General features: G+C 62.8%; 1 protein-coding gene across 3 annotated transcripts; it reads right to left on the bottom strand.

Annotated features, from left to right (window-relative positions):
- Positions 1–5349: 5349 nt before the first annotated feature.
- Positions 5350–15907, bottom strand: CFAP410 (cilia and flagella associated protein 410). 3 transcript variants are annotated; one of them, XM_060010232.1, is made up of 7 exons: positions 15739–15907; positions 14274–14292; positions 12857–12903; positions 10052–10281; positions 8914–9271; positions 7998–8091; positions 5350–5817 (listed from the first exon to the last, which is right to left on the bottom strand). In XM_060010232.1, exons 1-7 carry the CDS (start codon positions 15813–15815, stop codon positions 5686–5688), a joined length of 957 nt encoding a protein of 318 aa, XP_059866215.1. In that variant the 5' UTR covers positions 15816–15907; the 3' UTR covers positions 5350–5685. The 3 variants fall into 3 exon arrangements, with proteins under 3 accessions (XP_059866215.1, XP_059866216.1, XP_059866217.1); XM_060010233.1 differs by having other exon boundaries at positions 7998–8088; XM_060010234.1 differs by having other exon boundaries at positions 8914–9082.
- Between the last annotated feature and the right edge of the window lie 6012 nt (positions 15908–21919).

Raw genomic sequence — 21919 nt, 5'->3', positions numbered from 1 at the left:
TGCTTTGCAGGTCCCCGTCACCCCTGCACAGGTTGCCCATCCACGTGTGTTCCCACTGCAGTCACCTGGGCCCTTCATCCAGGGCTGCTCTGCCTGCACTCCTGCCCTTGGCACCCTTAGAGGTCAGGACGAGGTTCTGGGACCCAGGAGGTTTTGTGGGGAGGCCCACAGGCCAAGTTGGGGGTCCCCGGGTGGGCGGGGGTCTCCCTGTCGGGCCCAGGCTGGGGCCCAGCGTCTCGGGCTGCCTTCGTGTGCCCACAGACCCCGGCAGGGAGCCTCGGTGACTCCTGGGCACCGCAGGCCTGGCTGGGCTGACCTGTGCTGGGGGCCCACGCCAGCCTCACTGTGTTGCCGAGAGCCTGGGGGCTCCTGGGTGCCCATTTCTGGAGCTGGGGCCCCTCCGGTCTGCTTTGCCAGCCCTGGGGCAGGCCAAGGGGGGACAGTCCCCCAGCGGTCTGAGCCTCTGTCTCAAAAGACCAGGGGCAAGTTTCCAGGGCCCAGAAACCTGAGTGTGCATGTGTGCGTGTGTGCATATGTGAGCGTGCCTGTGTGTGTGTGTGTGTGCGCACACGTGCACACCTATGTGCCTACATGTACGTGTGCACACGCGCCTATACACGAGCAGGAGGCTGGAGCTCAGGGGTGGCGTCTCCCTTGGGGGTGACCCTGGCTGGTGGCAGCCGTGTCCCCTCTGTCCTCACCACACGCCAGCCCCAGCCAGGATGCCACGCTGACCCAGGCACTGCCCAGTGCCAGCCTCGCCCTCGCCTGGCTCCGCTTCAGCCCTGTGGTGCTGGGGCCAGGCCCTCCCAGGGTGCCCAATGCCCAGCCTGGGGAAGGCGGGAGGAGCGCTGGAAGGCTACTTTTCCAGGGTTTCCGGGTTGGTTTGGCTGAAATGTGCATTGTTTGCGGATGCCTCAGCAGCCGTGAAGGACCTGGCCCCGTGCTGGCCTCCGACGCGCCCTCCAGGGCTGCCGCCTGCCTTCCGGACACTCAGCCCTCCCCAGGGCATCCCACGCGGGGCACACAGGAGGCTGCCTGCCAGGCTGGAAGGACGTCTGCGGCGCCACCGGCCGCCTGTCCAGCAGCTGGGAGGCCCAGGCAGAGGCTGCAGCAGCTGCAGAAGGGCCAAGGTGTCCGGGCCCAGTCCCTGCCCTGCTTCCCCCTCCCTGTCGCCCCCCTTCCTCCTCTCAGCCAGCGCCTGGGCTCCCCAAACAAGAGGGGGCTCCCCGTTCGGCCGGGTTTGGTCTCAGCTGGACCTCGGCCCTTCTGAGCTGCCTGTTGGTAGAATCCCAGCGGCAGCAGGAGGGTGTCCGCTGCCCCTAGTCTCTGAGCTCAGGGAGGGAAGGCCCACGGCCTCCTTATCCCTGATCCGGGGATGCCTGGAGCGGGGTGAGGTGGGGCGCCGAGGTCACCGGATTAGGGCAGGCCCACCAGGACACTGCCTTCTGTTAACTCAGAGTCACCTGATTAGGGGCCTTAACTGCAGCTGTGCAGCCCCTTCACCTTGGCCATATACGGCCATATATCCATCACGTTCACGACTGACCCCCCATTTGGGGGTGAGGATCTGGTAGGGTGTACATGCCAGGGGGCTGGGACCTGGGGCCACCTCAGAATCCTGCCTCCCGCCACAGACAACAAGACTGGGCCTCAACTGCAGGAAAGCATGTGTGCAACAGTTTCTCAGAACGGGATGGGGGTGGGGTGTGAGGCCAAGGGCGCGTTTCAGGGGACATGGCTGGGGAAGGAAGGTGCTGCAGGCCCAGGAACGGGGTGAGCCGGGGACCGGGCATCACTCTCGAGCTCCCTGAGACCAGGACAGGGCTCTGGGAGGGGCCGGGTGGGGTCCGCTGCGCACTGGGGTGTGGTCTGGAGAGCAGGGGTGATGACCCCCCTGCCTTGGGAAGCAGCCGGATCCCCACGATTCCTGCAACCCCTCCTCAGCCCCACTGGTCTAGGGCCACCCGACTGAGCAGGCTGGGGAGGGCTTGAACCCTGAGCCCCTCTCAACCCTAGCAGCACCCCCGAGGCCCAGGACGGTCCTGGAGGGCAGCTCCCCCGAGGCCATGGCCCCCTCCCTGAGCCTGGTGCCCACCGGGGAGGATGCCAGGCAGGCTCTGGGACGCAGGTGACCACAAACGCATCGTTTTTCTGTCTCAGCGTTCTTGCATTCTGTCTCGCTAGGCGGAGACTATAATTTTAGGCCCTGGCAAACACTGCAATTCCTGCGAGCTTCCGGGGAACACAGCCCACGAGTCAGCCTTGCGGAGGTGATGGAACTTTGAGAGCGTCCGCCAAAGTAGACGCTTGTGCAGCAGGTTCAGCTAGAGCCCTTCTCCGTAATTCTGCCGGTGGCAGGGCTCGGCAGGTGCTGGGGAGCGTCGAAGGCCACCCCAGAGGCTCCTGCGCAGGTGCACTCACGACAGGACTGTGGGAGGGGCCTCCCCTGAGGGCCTAAATGCAGGGGGGTGGGAGAGGCCCTCGCACACTGTCCCAGACCCTGGACAGTCCGGCCAGGGGACATCAAGGCCACGTGCAGTGTGTTTGTCTCAGTCTGATGGTTGAGTCGGGCCGCTCACCTGTCAGGGCTGCTCACCTGTCAGAGTGCTCACCTGTTGAGGTGCTCACCTGTCAGCAGTCCCGCCCATTGGGCACGTGGGGACGGTACAGTGACACCGTACTGGCTTGCCTACTTGTCGTCATCCTGAGGAAGGGTTTACGCAGGTGCTACACCCCTGGCCTGGCTAAGGTTCATAGGTTTGTCTCTTCCAGCCCTGCCCTGCCCACCAGTCCCTGCAGAGGGGGCAGGGCACGTGTCAGGCCCCTCAGACGAGCTGTGGCCACCCACCTCCCTCATGTGAGGCTGTGACGGGCAGCTGTGCCCTTTACGTAGAAATAGCAAAAAGTGACAGCCCTGCAAGAGGAGAAAGACGCCGACTTCCCAGGGACCAGGCCCCGTGTTGAACAGGGATGAAGACACTCAGGTCGGCGACAGCAGGACACAGACCAAGCTCGGGCTCCCGCGTGCCCACGCCGTCCTGGCTGGCTGAGCGGCCGCAGGAGCGCAGGGCAGGCACAGCTCGTCCTGGCGGCGCTGCTGGCCTCACTCAGCCTGGCCACCGTTCGCATCCACTCCTAGCCGGGCCAGCGCTCTTCCTCGGCCCGAGAAGATCCGATGCTCGCCACGGTGGCATCCCGCTCGGCGTCCCCAGGTGCTTCCACACCCTGGCGGGGCGTCTCAGGACCGCAGGCTCCCCGGGAAGACAACGGAGCCCGTGTCCATTCACAGCGCCCTGGAGAACCACTGTCCTCGGGATGCTGGCAGCCAGGACCCCTTGTTTCTTGTCTAATTTCCCAACTGGTTTGACGGGGGCCCCGTGAGCATCCCAGAGGCCCCACGAACCTTCCCGGAGGATATGACCAACAGAGGGAAGCCCCAGTGTCCTCCTGCAAACAGGGCAGCCCTGGACTCGAGGACAGGGCGGGTAAGTGGCCCCTGCAAGGCTCCTGTCCACTCCCGCTCCTCCTGAAACTTGCCCCCAGTCAGCACGGTCAGAGGGCGCCCCCACTGTGTCCTCCCCAGAACTCAGGGCTCACCTCCTGACCCACTGCGGGGTGGGGGGAGCGGGCTGAGGGTGGAGGGTCTGCAGCTCAGCAAACTGGGGGGCGCTCAGGGTCCCCACCCACCCGGCGGCCGGGAGACGGGGTGTCGCCTCCACGTGGGAGGCTCTGGCTGCGCTGCAGCCTGGCCCAGCGCCCCACGTCAGGTCAGGACCCAGATCTCGGCCTGTCCTGCCACGAGTGTTGGACGCTGCGTGCAGCACAGGGGCTGCTGGCGCAGGCGACCCAGTGGTGGGGTCCGAGATGCAGAGTGACCGCCCTCGTTCCTGGGCAGCAGCTCCGTGGGGAGCACACAGTGCGTCTGGCCCACCTCTGGCTGCACTGACCAGCGTTTCAGACGAGCGATGTGTCCTCTTGGGTCTCAGCCCTTTCCTCCTTAAACGGGGGCCAACAGGACAAACACACAGGCCGTAATGCCAGCACCTGCTTTGCTCCGAAACCCCACCTTCAGGGTTACCTGGGGCGAAGTTCAGAGCTGGGACTATGACGTGCCCATAAAGACGGGCAGCCTGGGATCCAGGCCAGGGGAGGATGCGCTTCGTCCTCGGTCCAGATTGAGGGCTTCGGACGGGCACCGGGGGAGCAGGTGGCCGGGAGTGGGAGCCGGTGAGCTGACAGGAGGCTCTGACTAGGGGGTGGCGAAGGTGGGATGCAGGGGGAGCTGAAGAGTCAAGGGGCTGAGGCGGGCAGCTCACCCCGACCGGGGTCTGAGTCGAGGGTCGCTGACTTAGGCGAACCAGATCGCGGGGCAGGGGAAGTGGCTGTGAGCCGTGCCTCGCGGGTGAGGAGAGGGAGGGTGTTAATGCAACCTAAGCACACACAGCTTGTTCTAACCAGGACGGGGCTTTATCGAAGACATCCAGCGTCCCGTAACACGAGAGAAGGCACATGCGCAGGCCACGGCCACCCGTCCTAGACGGCCCCGCGTGGCGAGTCCTCGCTTCCCGCGGCCAGACCTCACCCCCTGCCCTGAGAAGTACAGGGGGGCCCCAAGGTGAACCACCACCTTCCCCGCGGCCCCCCATGAGGCCAGCGTGAGACGGCTGCACCACGAGTGCGGCTTCACCTTCCCGGAGCCGGTGGTCTTTCGGGCTGGCGTCTTGCACACGCTGTGGTCAGTCCCCCTTGGGTCTGTGCGGCGCTCATGCAACCTGACACACCCTCGGCTCCCACAGGGACATGGACGTCCCTGTCCCAACAGGACGCCAGTCCCTGTCATTTCAAGCCCAGCAAGAAGGCACCTCCCCTAACAGCTCGGAGAGCACCCTCCTCGCCTTGCACTGGGGGCACCAGGAAGGACCCCAGGGCTGCGGAGTCACCGCCCGCATCCTGGTCACCGCAGCAAGGCCTGCAACTCTTCCCAAAGGAAGAGAACATAAGACGCCGTTCCCAGAAGGCTGTCCGTTCCCACGCGGCTGCTTCAGGTCCCCGGACAGAAGCGGCAGGCCTGTCGTCCAGGTCTTCTCACTCGGGCAGCACAGACCCTGTGTGTCGTGAGGGGCTCTCAAGAAGGGACACGGTGCCCTGCAGACAAAACGTCCCTGGAGGCGGCAGGCAGCCCACCCCTAAGGTTGCCACCGTTCTGGAAGTCTTCTGTGGTCAACAGAAATCCATCCCATGACAGCGTCAGACAACTGGCTGAGAAAACATGCGCGAGCGACTGCCCTTACCTTTAACAAGAATGTCAAGGCCGTGCCTGTCACTCAGGACACATCTGCTTCCAGGTCAGACTTTGGAAAAATGTTTATTAGGAAGGACGGCTGCAAAGCCCACCTTCAGGAAGAGGCAAGTCGAGGCGGCCCTGCCATACAGGAGGGCACCTGGCTACGGCCCCTCACAGCAGAGGGCACAGGGGCAGGTCTGCCCAGCCAGCCCCTCCTGCCCTGGGTGGTGCCCATCCACAGCGCAAGCTCGGCTTTCCTGGGTGGGCGAGGCTTCCTAAGGACGCAGCCCTGTGCGCCGAGGCTCAGCCTGGGGTCGAGCAGAGGCCGCAGCTGTGACCCCCACCCTCCCAGGTGTTCGGGAAGACGCCGGACTTCAGCTCGGGGTCCCTGCTGACAGTCACTCCATGGCCTCCTGCAGCTCCTGCTTCTGCAGGGCCTGGAGCCGGCTGACCACGCGCTGGTGGACGGCCTCCAGCCCCTCGCTGTCTAGTTCCCGCAGCAGCAGGAGGACGGCGCTCAGGACGTTGTTCTGGGGGCAGAGAGTCACTGGGTGAGCATCAGGCCTGCGAGGCTGGGCCGCCCACACCGCGACACATGCGCACATCGCGGGAGCATAGCCTGCAGGAGGGCGGCCCTGCAGGCAACAGGTGGAGACTCCGGCAGACGGAAGCCACAGTCGTGGCACGGGTGTGGCACTCACCGCCGGCGGGGACTTCCTACGAACTGACTTACCTCCTGTTCACAGCCCTGAGGCCCAGAGAGGCTGGGCGGCAATGCAGCAGAGGCCTGCCGCAGGCTCTCGGCAACACGCACTCAAACGCACACGTGCTTAGTGTGTGATGCACCCGTGTCCACATGGCTACACCTGGTTTCCATCTGCATTTGAGCAGGGAAACACTGCCATTTCTACTAGGAAAATTCTGCAAGGATTTTGCACAGGTGGCTACTTGAGCCGATCCGTCTTGTGGGATGAGCTGAGGCACAGCCGCACGCCAGAGCGTGTGGCCCATGTGGACCCGTGAGGACGTGGCTCAGGGGCTCACGCCTGGGGTGCCGATCCCTGGCTCTGCAACGCCCCAAGACTCCTGCTGCCCTCAAACCTCACCAGCCCTCCCCCGTGTCCCCAGGTCTTCCTGGCCACCGGCACCTTGCACTCAGAGGCTTGTGGGGGCTTCATGCCCACAGGGACACCCAGAGCCAGGCCCCTTCTGCTCTCTGCTTTCAGAGCAGGTGTCCCGTGTGAGCAGGTTTGATGGTCTTCCGTTTGCACTTATGGCAGGCGCGGAGCTGAACCAGTGTCTTCAATCTCTGGTCCGCTCTGCGCTGCAGAGGCCCTGGGGTGGGAGTGAGGGTGCGGGGAGCTTCAGGCCTTAGCCCACCTGCTGGGCAGACCTGCCACTGGGGACGGTACATGCCTCGGGCTCCTCCCAAAACATGTAGGAAGTGTGTGCAGGGACCCTGAGCTGCCCCACGCGGCCACCTCACTGAGGAGAGTGTTGCCACGAGGGGACAGTGACCTGCCGGGGTGGGGCAGGGCGGGGGCGACTGCTGCCTAGGTCGGCCTTCAGCCTGCGGCCACATCTGTCCACAGCCCTGGGGGCTGGTACTTCCAAGGGCGGGGCCTCAGTCCACCCACTTCTGTACCTCCCGTGAGCTCTGCACGCATTTCAAGTGGCCACCGCATGAATGAGAGAGGCCCAGCCCGTGGCTTCGGGCAGCCCCGCTCGGACTGTGGTGCTCCTCTTCATGATGCCACAGGGAGGTCACAGCGCCTGACAGCTCTGGTCAGGCCGAGCCAGGGGCTGGAGCAGGTGCTGGGGGGTCACGGGCCTCCCCACAGACCCTGGTTCAGACAGCTCCCCTTCCCACGTAAGCCGGTGGCGAGGTCCCCTCTGGGCTGAGCTGACTGGTGACCCATTCCCCTGCCAACGACCGGCTCAGGGAACCGACATCGAGCCTGCTGGGGGGCAGGGGGCACGTGGGGAAGATGTTGCACTGGTAAGAGGACACACGGCAAGAAATGGCCCCACCCTTCAGCCGGCCGCGAGCCTGGAGCAGGGCGTCACTGTGAGCGCGGGACGAGCCCAAGCACAGGCCGGAGTGAACGAGAGAACTTGGAGGGACCCGGGTCCTCGCTGATGTCACTCAGCTGCCTACACGGCCTACTTATCGCTCAGCCAACAAGCTGTTGTCCATCAGGGGTGCCTGTGAGGCCCGCCGCCTGGTCACTGCACTTACAGGGATGCCTGTGGGGCCGTGGGGCTGCCGCCTGGTCACTGCACTTACAGGGGTGCCTGTGGGGCCCACCGCCTGGTCACTGCACTTACAGGGATGCCTGTGGGGCCGGGGGGCTGCCGCCTGGTCACTGCACAGGGACACCACCGCCGCCCTGGCCAGGAGGGGCCCTGCTTCTAACCGCAGGCGCGAGGCCTCTCCCCAGGCAGCAACCTTCCCGCCCCCAGACCACCCTCGGCACAGCCCCAGGTGCGGGGGGCCCCGCTGCGCGCTCAGGCGCCCCTCCCCCGTCTGCCCCGCCCAACCAGCTTAGATGGAGACACAGACACTGGACCCGGATGGTCGGCTTCCCGCCCTCCAGGGCCTGGCTTCGCGCGTCCCTGTGGTGTCTCCAGCCCCCGCCCCCCGCCCCCCAGCCCCCAATCTCCACATTCCGGGGCCTCTTCCGGCCAGAGCAGCCTCCGTCACACTCACCCTGTTCTTGCGACTGCTTGTGGCCGCCCTCTGCGAGAAGGAAGGAAACTGGTCCCGGGAAGGGCGCTTCAGGCCGAGCTGCCCCTGGGTGCTGCTGGCGGGGGCGGGCGGGGGGAGGACAGCAGGGCGTGAGGCCCGAGGGGCGCGGAGCCCCGCCCGCACTGTTCACATAACATCTGTGGGTCCGGCGCCTCGGGGAACAGCGAGGAAGAGGCTCCTAAAAGTGGACCCCACCCCATCCGCAGGGAAAGCCCCACTGCAGGACTCTGCTTCTGGGGGGACAGGAGCAGTGGACGGGGCGGCCGGGGCAGCTCTACTTCTCTGACCCCTGGGGTCACCTCCCTGCTCCTGGCGCTCCCCCCGGAGCCGGGGGTGGGGCACTAGCACAAATGCTGCACGAGCCCCGGCCACGTGCCCTCCCCCTCCCGCCGCGGGACAGCAAGGCGCGTGGGCCGCATCTGTAAGCGGACGTCCGGCCTGGGCCCCGCTGTGAACAGTGGTCTCCACCACGTTCCCCAAGTCCAGTTTCTGCCCGCAAACGTCTGTGACAATCATTCAATTGAGGTGCCCTGGGGGTCAGGGAGGGAGGGCCCTCCCTCAGCCCACACGCCCCGCCGTCCCCGGGGCTCCTGAGGCCACACAGAGGCTCGGCCGGCCACGGCCATGGCCACGAGGCTTCCCTCCTGCCCAGGGGGCCCTGCACGCCCACCAGCCCACCGCCCTGAGTCCACCACTCCCTGCGGAGGGCTGGTCCCACACTCGCACGAGCTCCCTGCCCTGGGCCTTCTCCTGGCCACGTGGCTGACCCCAGGCTGGGGGCCCCTGAGAGCCAGCCCAGAAACAAACACCCGCAACCCCATCCAGCCCCAGAGGCGCAGCCGCGCGCGGGAGGACCGGGCAGGCCCGCGGGCCACACCTGCTCTCCTCGCCGAGGCTCAGCGGGTCCCGTGGCATCTCGGCGGCGGCGTCCTCGGCGCTCAGGGTGTAGGACAGCTCGGGCGGGCCATTCCCTGAGTGCTGTCTGCTGGGGGCCGTGACCTCCTCTCCCTCCACCAGCGCTCGGGACACCTCCTCCTCCGTCACAGCTTGGGAGGGGGAGGGGGCGAAAGCATCAGTGGCCTCACCGCAAGCGAGCCCCGCGAGCCGTGGCCCCGCCGTCCCCTCGGCGCTCAGCACGGTCTGCTTCGGGGATGAGGCGGCTGACTGTCCACCCCGACGGCCAGCACCCGGGAGCAGGGCTGGGCCCCCCACCATTGCATCCCGCCCTGGAGGTGCTGGAGAAACGACAGAAGGCCAATGACTGCTTGTGAATCTGAATTTCAGCATTTGCCAAAAGCAGACAGATACTTATAAAAAACTCTAAACTAAGACAGGTTTTTAAAAGGAATAGACCACACTATATTTCTTCTATTTCACTCACACGTGACAGTTTATCTGAAGCTTATTTATATTAAAGTCATTCACCTAGGAGAAAATAATCGTGCACATAAGGGTCAGGAACCAGCACAGAGAACGCCAGGGGATTCACAGGAAAAAGGCCTGGCCCTGGACACGAGCTGGAACCCCAGAGGCGGGAGCAGGAAAGGCCCACACACGTCGCCTCGTGCGTGATGGAGGAGATGCGGGTTGAAACGGCAGGAAGGCGCCCCCCAAACCCCCACCCCACCCCTCCAACAGCAAGGCAACCCGGGGTGGGAGGGGTCAAGGACCGATGGAGCACCCTCACCTGCTGGCATCACCACCTTGGGACCCTGTCGACCAGCAGTGATGCTGCCCGGCCACCCAGACCGTCACGCGCTCCCGGGGCAGGTGGGTGAGCATTTGGAGCAGAGGGTACTTAGCAGGATAAAAAGGAGAAGCAGCAGCTCAGCGCTTCGACGGCGGGACCGAGAAACAACGGTGCGGGTTCAGCTGAGATCCTGCACTCCGCGAGGGGCCGCACCGGGCGGCAGACGGCACAACCTGGGGCATCCCGAGGAGGCCGGCCTCCCCGGCACCTGCGAGAGGGGAGGGGTGGAGCCTGCCCGCGTGCGACCCGGCCCGCGGGCACCTACCCTGGTTGTCCAGCTTCTGCAGGTGAGGCAGGTTGCGCAGGACGGTCATGCGGTAGAGGTGAGGGCAGGCGCCGCAGCAGGGGTTCTCCGCCAGCCACAGCACGCGCAGGCACGGGAGGCCCTTCAGGTAGAAGAGCTCCGCCAGGCTGGAGATGCAGTTCTTGCGCAGGTAGAGCTCGCTCAGCTGCCGGCAGCGGCTCACGGGCTCCAGGGTGGAGATGCTGTTGACGCTGCAGGGAGATGGCCGTCAGTGCCCGCCGGGGCACCCCCGCCCCACGGAGACGAGAGCACTGCTGGTCCAGTGCCCACCTGCCCTCGCCTTAGAAGTAGGTCAGACCCGGCTGTGGCCAGTCAAGTGCAAGGGAGGGCCCGGGCCCAGGAGAAAGCCCTGGGGGCAGGGGAAGCTCCTCCAGCTGAAGGTGGGAGCGGCAGCCCCGGCTCTGTTGAGGCCGCGAGGAGTCAACCTTGGGGGTAGGAGGTCTCAGCCCCCTTACAGGACAGGAGACTGCGGCCTCCCCGGGACACACCAAGCCCAGAGCTGGCAGTGGCCAGGAAAACCCATGTGACCGAGAACCGAGCACTGAACTTCCAAACCCAGGTTCACCAAAGAAACAGCCACGGGTTTAAATGATGAGTGACCCAGAGACAGGACAGCAGCCAGGCGCCCGGCAGAGACCTACAGGCTTGAGCTGACGGGACGGGATCACCCCCTGCACACCCAGTCGGACCAGCCGGCTGAGCCCGAGGGGGGCAGCCGGCAACCTCACGCCCTGAGCCCCAGGCCGCAGGGGACCCTGCCCGACGTGCCAGACCGGTCTAGACCACCCTGTGCTGGACGCCGCATTTGTGCCGGGCAGGCTGTCCCAACTCCTGCCTTAGGGCCGCTGCTGCCCCACCCGACGCTCACGTGTCAACGTGGTTGCTGGTGTGCTCGGCACCACCTCGCCCGGCAGCCGGGATGAGGCTGACGCCGTCTCACCACGAGCAAACCCAGGCTTTGGAATCCTCACATCAGGGAAGCTGCGCAGGCCACGGGGTGAAGCGAGAACTTCAACCTGCAGCGGCCTGCAGCCCCTCCTTGCCCACCAAGGCTGCTGCTGCTACAGACCGAACGTGTCCCCCAGATTCAGATGCTGGGATCCTGACCCCCAGTGCAGTGGTGTTAGGAGGTGGGGCCCCCGTGAGCGGGGTCAGTGCCCTTATAAAAGGGACCCCACAGAGCTCTCCGCCCTTCTGCCAGGTGTGAGCCAAGAGGCAGCCCCTCACTAAGACCCTGACCTCGGGCTTGTGGCCTCAGAGCTGCGAGGAATCAACGTCTGTAAAATCCCACTAGAGCAGCCAGAATGGACTAAGCCTTCCTGCCCATGGGCACCGAGACCAAAGCCAAACGCACTCATCTCACAGGACGGCCGACCCGCATCCAAGCAGCAGCCCCCACACGGCGGGGGTCCCGCCAGTTCAAGCGGCCAGACAGCCCGGCGACAGCCCTGGGCACTGTCCTCCCCCGGCCGCAGCGGTGAGAACCCCTGCTGCACGACGAGGGAGGCCCGGCAACTTGCCCCAGATTCCTCAGACAGCGCTCGGCAGCGACGAGGTTAAGTCCGCAGCCCGCTGCAAGTTTCCTGCTACTTTTGGGTAATGAAAGTAAACACTTGTTTGTCAGGTAGGGCCTTCTGGGGCATGGGCTCAAATCCCAGCTCCACTGATAATCGTACCAGGTGAGTGACGGTGGACGGCTGGCGCCCCACGTGCCCCACTGCACGTGCTCCTCCTGCCTCCACCCCACCCCACCCCGGGGCCGCTGCTGCCTTCACCCCCGTCCCATGGGCCTTGCAGCCAGGGAAGCCAAGGCACACAGGCCCGAGCTGGGCCCCGGGCGGGAGACCGGTCCTGGGCCCACTCCTTCATTCATTCCTTCGTCCCGCAAGAAGGTGCCGGCCTGAGCCTGTCGGGTCGGGACTGGGGGTGCGTGAGCACAAGGTGGGCGGCACGGCACCCACCAGGTGACCTCGGAAGGCGCAAAGGAGGCCGAGCAGAGGGCTGGGGAGGGCCAAACAGGATGGCCGGCTGTGTGACGAGGAAGGTAAGTGACGGGATCTGCACGGGACCAAGGGCCTACGACCCCACATGCAGGGCGAGTCCTGCGACCTTCTGAGCTGCCAAACAGGGAGTCTGCCTTCCTTACAGGGCTTAAATCTCCCTGAGGTTTTAGGTGTGGGGACCTGCAGAAAGCACCCACCCCGGCATCTGGCAGGGTCAGCTCCCTCCCGGGCCCAGAGCAGACAGGACAGAGCTCAGGGCTGGAGGGCGTTCCTCCCTCCGCCTGACCCTGCAAACTCCCCAGGCGCCTGAAGCCCCAAGGACAGTATTTGGTTCTTTCAAGGTTTCCTTTGTTAAACCGCTAATGATTCTGGAAGAGGTCAACTATTACCAAGGACAGATCGTGTGATGCAGGGAAGCTGGCAGAGCTCCAGGCAGTGAAGGAACCAGGAGGGCAGGAAAGGCTGGCGCACTGGGGCAGACGTTGTCACCCTGGGGCAGCTGCTCACCACTAGGAGGGCGGCACCCACTGACCCCAGGATGGGCAGGGCGAGCTCAGGGGGAGGCCCGGTGCCCTCCAGGAAGGGGGGCGGAGCTGCAGAGCAGCCAGGGCCTCTGCTGCCTGGGCCTGGCCTGCAGCAGCGGCCCTCCCACACCTTGGTTGGGAATTTTCAGGTTATCTAAGGGCCTGCAGGAGGGATCTGAACATTCTCCTCCTCTTCCAGCCCCGGTGACTTAAGAGTGGGGCAGGCCGGCATTTACTACCTGAGGGTGATCACTTCCAGGCTGGGCATTTCCCGGCATATGGAGATCTAGGAAGGAAAAGAATGTGATTTTGCAAAAGTCGCTGCACTGGCCCTGTGGCATCACCCCTCTCCAGCAGCCAAGAGAACCAAGTTGGAGCTGCAGTCCACCCCACGCCAAGGGCCTAAGCAGAGGAGCCTCCCTCGCCCCAGGAGCATGCAGGGCTCTGCATCCCGCTCCCCTCTGCAGCCCAGACGTCCCCTCTACCTGATGGAGAAACGGGCACCCTCTCCACGACTTTAAACAGCATCTTTACTACCAAATGCTGCCAGTCGTCGAGACGGAGCATTCCTGATTTTAGATGCCCTCAAAGGACACCAGTAAGGGGAGCTGAATGGACAGAGGACCTTTCTTCTTGCTGCCCCTGACATCCAGGGAAAGGACAGAAGCCGCTTCTGGCCAACAGAGCTGTGCCAATAGGGAGACAGGCTTGAAACTGGATCTCAGACCATCTTAACACTGAGTGAGTGGAAGAGAGCAGCGGGGCTCAGGATGGACCACGCAGGCTCCCTGACCCGTGAGGCTGATTAACGGTGAAGCTGCAAATATCTGTGTGCCTGCCAGACCCCACGCACGGGCCAGACGGGGTCCCTCCGTCAACAAGCGCACAGTCTGGTCAGAATGCTTCACATCTGCGGTGGGTCTGTTCTCTGTGACAGTGGTGTTTGGCTTCGTTTGTTTTTGCTGCTGAATAGGCAGCACTTCGGCCGCAGAATGAGGCGGAACTGGCTCTTCTGGGCAGCCCTGACAGCATCTCCAACTTTGTTTCTCAGAAAAGGTACAGTTCAAGGTACAAAACGGAAGTCAGTAAGAACCCGCTGACTAGCACCCACACTCTGTGCGAGCTGGAGACATTCATCCCAGAAACGGGCGGGCGGGGGCAGAAATCTATTCATGGACATACAGCTCAGCCCAGCGGCCCAGCTCCGTGCTCTGCCCCCACCCAGGCCCCATCTCTTCCTGCCATGGGAGTCGGGGTGAAGCTGGATCTGACCAAGGGGAGGAGCTGAAGTGAAGGGGCTCCTCGGGGACGTGAAGTCCAGGAACCTATACGAGGAACCTCCGGCTGAGTGCACTGCTCCCTCAAGCCAACCACCCAAGCCCCTGGGGCTCTTCCCCAGGTGGGAGCAGGTCTGTGCCCTGGACCTGCCCGCTCCTCCGTGAGGCCTGCCTTTCACCTGCAGGAGAATGGGTGCAGGAACACCACAGTGCACTTGGGTCCTGTAGAACTTTTTTTTCATGAGTGGTTCTGCCTTACAAGAACTGCTCAAGGAACACAGTACTGGTCGGTCGCCTGGACCAAATGGGAGCCATCTGTCAATTTAACCAGCCTCCTGGGGACCAGGAATTGTCTGGAGACGATCAGCATGATACTTACATCAGTGAGGCGGCTGCCCCTGGGGAGAGAAAAAGACATACGCACCTTTATTTTGTTAAAGTTGAATTTAAAACATTAAAAACGAAAATTAATGACAAACGTCTACAGATTTCAAGAGTCTGTGATTTTAACGATAAAGTAAAAGAAATCTTTCCCAGATAACTGAATAAGGTGCCAAAAATCGTTTCCTGGTTGATTTTGGACAAAACTATTTGATACTGGCAGGCTCCTTCGCAGACTAAGGCACGGCAGAGGTTGCCCCATTTGAAGGACACCAAGAGGTACTCATTCTCAAGGCTGCTGCACTGAGGGGTAATTCCCTCACTAACGTGCATAAACAAGGGAGTCTTTGTAAGGGCCAAGTTCAAAGGCTAAACATGAGACTTATGAAACACACTTCAGAAAGCCTGGAATAGGGCTGTTGTGCCTCCCTGCTTAGGGGAAGAATGACCGCCCCATGCAGAACAAAGGCACGTATTATTGAAAACAATGACAGGGGTGCCGTGGCCAAAATACCAGATGTGCAGCGCAAAGAGAAAGGCTTTAATGAACAGGCAGAGCTCACTGCAGCCAGTCTGCCCGACACCAGTGGGAGGACGCTCTACTTCTGGCTGAGCGCCACCTGAACTGTCCAGTGTACAGGGCGCGTGGAGCCGTGCTCTGAACCCCCTGTGAACGTGTGCGGACCTTTCCGGAGCTTCAGAAGTACTTCTGGTCCTTCCTCGGCTCAGCTAGGCCTGGCCGCCCTGCCTTTGAGCCTGCACCTGTATCTCTTCCTGTCACCTCCCGGACAGTAAGTCCCCTGGGGACAACCCCTCTCCGTACCCCCCCGGAGCTCAATTACAAAAATGTTTACTGAAGCAGCACTTTAGAGTCTCAGTTTCCTTTCGTTCCCCAAGCAAGGGTGTCAATCACCTTGATCTCCCACCTTATCAGCAGGCCTGGCTCCCAGGGACTGCTGGCAATGTCAGAAATGAGACCTGTCCACAGAGGGAAACGTCTGCCCACTAAAACTACCTAGAAGTCCAAGAACAGTCTTCAAGGTAATTCCAACCGTTTCCAGCAAGGAGGGCTGCTTTGGAGCTGTGTGTGAAATACCACTGCTCAGGAGTGAAAATTCTGAAACGACCTTTCCCCAAAGGCCCCCTGAGCTTACGGCATCACCTCCCAGAGGCTGCGAGCCCCTGGGACCGGGCACACCAGCCTGGACAGGGGCCAGGAAGGTGAGGCCAGAGGTGCCCCCCCTCCATCCTGAACCCCTCTGCATCCTCCGCAGGCCCTTCTCGGTCCCGCCCCAGAGCAGAGGGGGCGGGCTGGGGTCCCCGCTCCAGGGCCGAGGTGCTGGGCAGGGGTCTCCATTCCTAGACGGCTCTTCCCAGCCCTGTCCCAGGGAGGGGGTCCCGGGGAGGGGTTGCCGGGCAGCGGGCAGGACACGCGGGGACGGCCCCCGGCCCCTGGGCCTCACCAGCAGTTGAGCTTCCGCACGCTGTGCAGCTCCGAGGCCTTGGCCCGGGACAGGACCATCTTCCGCGTCAGCTTCATGACGGCGGGCAGCCCGAAGGCCTCAACCCGGCCCCGCTCTCAAACCGCCAGCTGCCACTGAGGCCGTCCGCCAGGCCGCGGAGCTTCTCCAAGGGGCGGGGCCCGCGTTGTCAGGGGCGGGTGCTGAGAGCCCATTGGCCGGCAGCGAGGGGGCGGGCCGGCGCGAGCGCAGTGGGGCCGCCAGAGCCTCTGCTCCGCGCATTGGTTCCGCCGCACATTGGCTCCGCCTCGCCGGCTCCGCTCTGTCCCTGGCGCCGCGCGCCCGGTTCTGCGCATGCGCATTGTGGGGGACACCTCTACCGCCCCCCCCCACCCCCGGCTCTGACGCGATTCTGGCGCGACTCTGGCGCGATTCTGAGGCGACAAGGTTGGAGACTGCGGCCAGACGCGGGACGCCGGTCGGGTCCCGAATCCCAACCCCCGGCCCCCAGCCCCCTCCCCGATCCCCGAACCATGGACACCAACCCCGGGCCCCAGTCCCCGCCCCGAGTCCCAAATCCCGAACCCCATCCCCTGGCCACAGCCCCCGCCCCCGCCCCGAACCCCAATCCCGGGCCCCAGTCCCCGCCCCGAGTCCCAAATCCCGAACCCCATCCCCTGGCCACAGCCCCTGGCCATAGCCCCCGCCCAGAACCCCAACCCCGGGCCCCAGTCCCCGCCCCGAGTCCCGTGCATTAGAAGTGATGGTCTCGTAACTGCCCTGAATTAGAAAGATTTGAAGTGTTGAGAGGAGAACTCCAGGACAGTCCCAGGGCTGCGTTGATCCTCTCCCTCTCAGCATTTAAGGAAAGGCGGCAGGTGCCAAAGTTACGGGCCAGCCCTAACAGAGACCTCGCCAGTACTTACACATTTTAGAAATCAAAGGTGACTTGGGCTGCAAAGTACATTAAGACAGGTACCGGGGATCTCAGACCCGTTAGAATCGACAAGACCAAGCTCAGCCTCCTCTGGGACCTCTTTCCCATTAGGCCCTGGTCCAGTCTTTGGCCTGCCCAGCCCAATCTCAGCAAAGATCCTGCTAGGTGACCCCCACCCTTGATCTCTGATCGCCCTCATTATCTGATTAAGCGCCTCATCCCTCCCTCACAAGTGGTAGCTAATCTTCTTGGCCTGTAGTTTGCAAGATCCCCTGCCCTTGAAGTCTCTTAGTAACTTTCCATCCACTGGCCCCTCAGCGCTCCTTGGCTGTAAATCCCCCTTTTCCTTGTTGAACTTGGAGTTGAGCGCAATCTCTCTCCTCTAATTGCAGTATTCTTGAATAAAGTCTTCCTTACTCTTTTAACAAGTGTCAGAATGATTTTTTCTTTCACAGGGGTCAGAGGTTGCTTTCCCAGGGTGTCACAGCCACATCCGAAGCCCAGGGCCCTGGAGAGTGGTGAAGGACCTGCATGTACGAGGGCCCCCTGGCAGGACCAGAGGTTGCAATTCAGTGGGGGGAGTGGAATTTTGCTATAGGATCTCCCATCCCATCCAAGCCCACCATTTTTATTGTAAAGACAATACAGAGAATTCCAAAAACAGAAAAGCATCTCCACAGTAGTTTAACAACTGCTGCGTTTTCTGTATTTCATCCTGTGTGCTGTATTTTGCTGGGACACACCGTGTTGTGAGGGGTCTACCAGTCAGTTCTTGCCCTGAGCCCCCTCATCCATGCCTGGGTCCTACCGTATGGTGGATGGGCCCGGAAACAATCTTGAGTGAGTGGAACCGGGTGCGAGGGGCGTGGGGCCGAGGGCACAGCTAGCTGGAGCACAGGTGGCCCAGACCCCCAGGCCACCTCCACCGTTGTCCCAGTGCCTGTGGCCCCACAGGGGCTCCTCTGATCAGCTGGTGAGGGATGGCCGGCTCAGTGTGGGGCTGGAAACTGCAGGGAGCTGCAGGATGTCACCCTCGGGTGGCCCTGAAAGACTGGTGAAGGCTGATGCCCGCAACAGGCAGAGTTTCGAGCAGGGTGTCAGCCTGGGCTTTGGTTTGATCCCACTTGCAGGCTGGTAAGTCAGCCTGTTACTCCTTCGTGGGTGCCGGCAGGAGACGGCGGCTCCTGAGTCGGAGACAAAGGACGGTTTATTCCTCGTGGCGCTGGCACGTTTGCATCAGCGACCCGACCCGAGCTCCACGGGAGCGACGTGAGGGGCTCAGTGGTTGCTCACTGCCCACGCTGTGGGTCCATGCGGCAGGTGCCAGGAGGGGTCAGGGAGCTCCGGATCCACTGCTTTTCCAGCCACAGTGAGCAAGCCTCATCCTGGTCCAGGGGCAACATCCCTCACGTCTCGCGGTTACCAGCTGTAGGAACAACCCAAGGAACCGGCCGTGCAGCCTTAGCACAGCAGCGAGACCTGTAGGTGAGCACGAGGTCCCGGAGTGCAGGCCCACCACGTGGAGCGCCTGTTCCTCCACTCTGGGGTGGGAAGGGCACTGACTTTGGGTCACGCGTGGACTCACAGGTGGGCAGGAATGGCCTGACCCTCTGGGTGGTGGTGGGACTGAAAGGAGAGAGACGGGAGAATCGGGGACCGGGAGGTCTGGCGGAGACACTGGGGGTGGGCCGCGGTGCAGAGATCCTCATACCCAGCAGTGAGGCCACCGGGCACCGCCCACGGACGAGGCGCTGTACGGCCAGAGAGGGCAATGCCTCGGCCAGATGATGGCCATCAGCCTCTGTCCTCAGCCAGCCCGGTGCTGGCTGGTGAGTCAGACGGGGCAAGGCCATGGTGGCCCAGACGGAGGCCACACACGGTACCATCCCTCGGAGAGACGGGACGGTGACGCACTCGGGCGGGATGGACACGTTCTGGGGCTGGCCTCGGCTTTCCCACCCGCAGGGCCTCAGGCAGAAAGCACCGTGGTCTGAAGGCTCGCTGTGGTTTGATCCACCAGCACGGGGTCCCACAACATCTCGTCAGATCAGGGGACCCGCATCAGGGGCACGAAAACCCTGCGTGATCTGGCGCCTGGCCCCTCCCCTCATCTCGTGCCCCACTCCCCTGGCGCACTCCATGGCCACTATGGCCTTCCTGGTGGTCCTCAAACACACGACTTAAGTTCACCTCGGGGCCTTTGCACCTACTCTTCCCTGGGTCCAAATGGCTTTCATCGGATTGTTCTGGTTCGATCCATCACACTTCCTTAGAAAGTGGATCACTTCCTCAATGCACCCTGCTGAGAAAGGCCGTCCCAGCTTGCCTGACACTGACCCTGTGACCTCCAGCTCCTGCCGCGCTGAACTCTCAATGTTTTCCACGTCCTGGGGTGGTTTATGTCATTCTTCCCCTGGACTGCGGGTCTGGGCTCCTCTTTTCCCCAGAGCCCCAGCCCCTAGACAGCGTCTGCCCACGGTGAGGCTGGCTGACCAACGTGCATGCAGGGTCTGCAGGGGCCTTCGGATGCCAGCTCTGGCAGGTCCCCGAGTCACCGCTCCCTCCCCACCCACTGGGGGTGAGAAGGTTTCCTTCCACACTGGGTTTGAGGACTGCCAACGGACGTGGGAGCTTAGTGTGGCGCTTGGCAAGCGGACGGGAGCTGGGGGGTGGGGGGACCGGCCGAGCGATCAAGCCTCTCTGCCCTCATCCACCGACGGTGATGCCGGCCGCTGCAGAGAGCGGTCCGGACGGACAGACTCGGCTGCAGACCACAGAATGGACTTGTGGAAGAGAAGTGAGGCCTGTGTTTATTCATTTTATTCTGTGTCCTGACCGTCCGGGGCATTTCCGTCTCCGTTCTCATCCTTGTCGCTGCAGAATGAATGGGCCACCTGGTAGAGCTTTCTGGGCGGGCACACAGCCACGAGGGTGTCCACGGTCTCTACCCTCCTGGGCAGCACCACCATGCCCACTTACTTCCATGGGCAGTCCCTTTGGATTAGACGTTTCTGGAATGCAGTTCATCCTTTGACCTCAGAAATGAAGTGATGGAGGATGTCCCCCAGCATGAAGCCCACTCCTCTTGGTCCGCTCTCTAGACGAGGGTCAGCACCCCCAGCCAACAGGCCAGATCCAGCCACTGCCTGTTCTTGTAAATAAAGTTTTATTGGCACACAGCCAGACCCATCCGCTTATGTTTTGCCATCGGCTGCTCTCTCGCTGCGAGGGCAGAGTTGAGTAGTTCCAACCGAGACCATCGCCTGCAAAACCTGAACCATTAACCACCCGGCCCCGAACGGAAAAAGTCTGCGGCAGCTGCCCTAGGCTCTGGCCGTGTTGGCTCCCAGCCCCCAGCCCCTCCCCTCCTTCCTCTGCTCTTCTCCAAGGAGCCTGCAGCCTGGCCTCTCTTTGCTCCTGTGTATTATTCATGAGCAGGGCTCGCCACGCTAATCGCTTAGATCACTATCTTTTCAGTGACTGTGGTTTTTCTCTCGCTGCCAGACCAGGGGGCTTTATATCTCGGGCATGACATCCGCGCGGTAACAAAGTCTTCTGCGCCGCGTTTCCTTTATCTGAACTGGAAACAACCCTCGGTCAAGATCAGTACTTGCTGCTCTTGCACTTTGCGGTTCCTGCTTCGTATTTTTATGGAAACGACATTTCATAATTGCTCTTGCAGCAGTGTGAAACATGTGGTGAGACATGCTGGTCTCTAGGAGGGAAAGAGCCCCACAGGGAACGATGTGGGCACATACGCTTCGTCAGAAGCCTGATTCACGAGATACTTCACCTTAAGCAATGTTCCCACAGAGGCCCTGGGGTACCTGGAAACGAGAGCCAGCCCGTCTGCACCTGTCCATCGGATGATCCTGCAGTTACTTCTGTCTCATGAAATATTAACTTCCCCTCAGTGTGCTTTTAGTCATGATGGCTCTTGGGCCAGAGGGCATCAAGGGAGGAGCCCTGGGTGAGAGTATGGGCACAGCTGCTGACGAGCAGCTGCAGACGCGGGTGGGTCTCCTCTTCCTTTGCCTGTTAACTAGGGTCTGAGATGCCTGTCCGGGGTTGTGGCCGTCCTCGTAGCAGAATACGTCCCGTGGCGGCCACTCACTGAGCGCTTGCTACTTGCGGGCTCTGAGGATGCAGCAGTGATGTCTGGAAGGCTGTGCCCCCTGTAGCGTGCAGTCCTGCGGGCCAGAGCCGTCGGGTAACACCCACTGTTGCTGTTCTTTAACTCCGTGGTGCCAACCACCTTGGAGGAGTGGCTCCAGCTGCCTTTAAAGTGTCTGGAAAAAACGATCAAGTGCCGTACAAGGGGCTCTGCTGGGTTCCGACACGTTCCCCAAGCTGCTTAGGAACCTCCTGATGACCGGAGAGTGAGACAGGGGCCAGCCTTTGGCTGGTGGACCCATGGCACTGCCGGCTGGCTGCTTTGTGGAGAGGCAGGGGCGGGTGGGGGTGAAGGGCCTTCCAGAGGAGGGTGCTCCGGGCAGGAGTCTGCACACTAGGTCAGTACGGCCAGGGGAGGAAATGAGGGTCAGCAGGCAGACCCTGGGCCCTGGGATCAGAGAGGCACAGGACCCTGTTCACTTCCCTGGACCCTGAGCAAGGGCCCGGGAGTGGCCGTGGGGCCTTGTGGGGTGGCAGCTGGGAGGGAGAGGGCAGAGGGCCTCTGTTGGCTAAGAGACTTGTGGCCCGGGAGTTTGGACCTTTAGGGAAAGTTGGGATCAGTCTTTCAGAATCCAGTCCCCTCTGCCCTCCAGCCAGGAGGACTGAGCGGGGCAGGGCAGCCAGGGTGGAAATCAGGCACCTGAGGGCCCAGGGGCCAGCACGTGGCAGGATGGACACTGTGCGGTTGCATCTTTCTGGCTCCCTCGGTTCCTGCCTTCCCGGGAACGGTCTCCTGGCTTTGGGGTCCCCACGAAGACAGGTGACGGCAGGGATAGGCCGGCAGGGGAAGTGGCTCACCCGGTGCGGTGCCGGGGCCCCCTGGGTCTCCAGCTCTGGCTGACACAATCCCCACCCAGCCCTGCGCGCCCCGCCTCCCAGTGCTCTTTGGACTTGGCCAGAATCGCTGCCTCCGGGTTTACACGTGCCGCCAGCCTCTCGGGAGGGGGTCTGGGGAGGCTGACCTCCCAGCTCGGGCGTCTGGGAGACCCCGCTCCTGCGGCTCTTCTCTCCTCTTCGGCTCTGGCCTCGGGCGCGGGACGGGGCGGGCTGCGCTCTCCGGAGCCGTGACGCAGA

This window comes from Delphinus delphis, chromosome 4 (genome assembly GCF_949987515.2).
Source record: "Delphinus delphis chromosome 4, mDelDel1.2, whole genome shotgun sequence".
In the NCBI taxonomy this organism is placed as follows: domain Eukaryota; kingdom Metazoa; phylum Chordata; class Mammalia; order Artiodactyla; family Delphinidae; genus Delphinus; species Delphinus delphis.
Note: the sequence above shows the minus strand (reverse complement) of the source record. Positions and strands in the feature narration are given on the sequence as shown.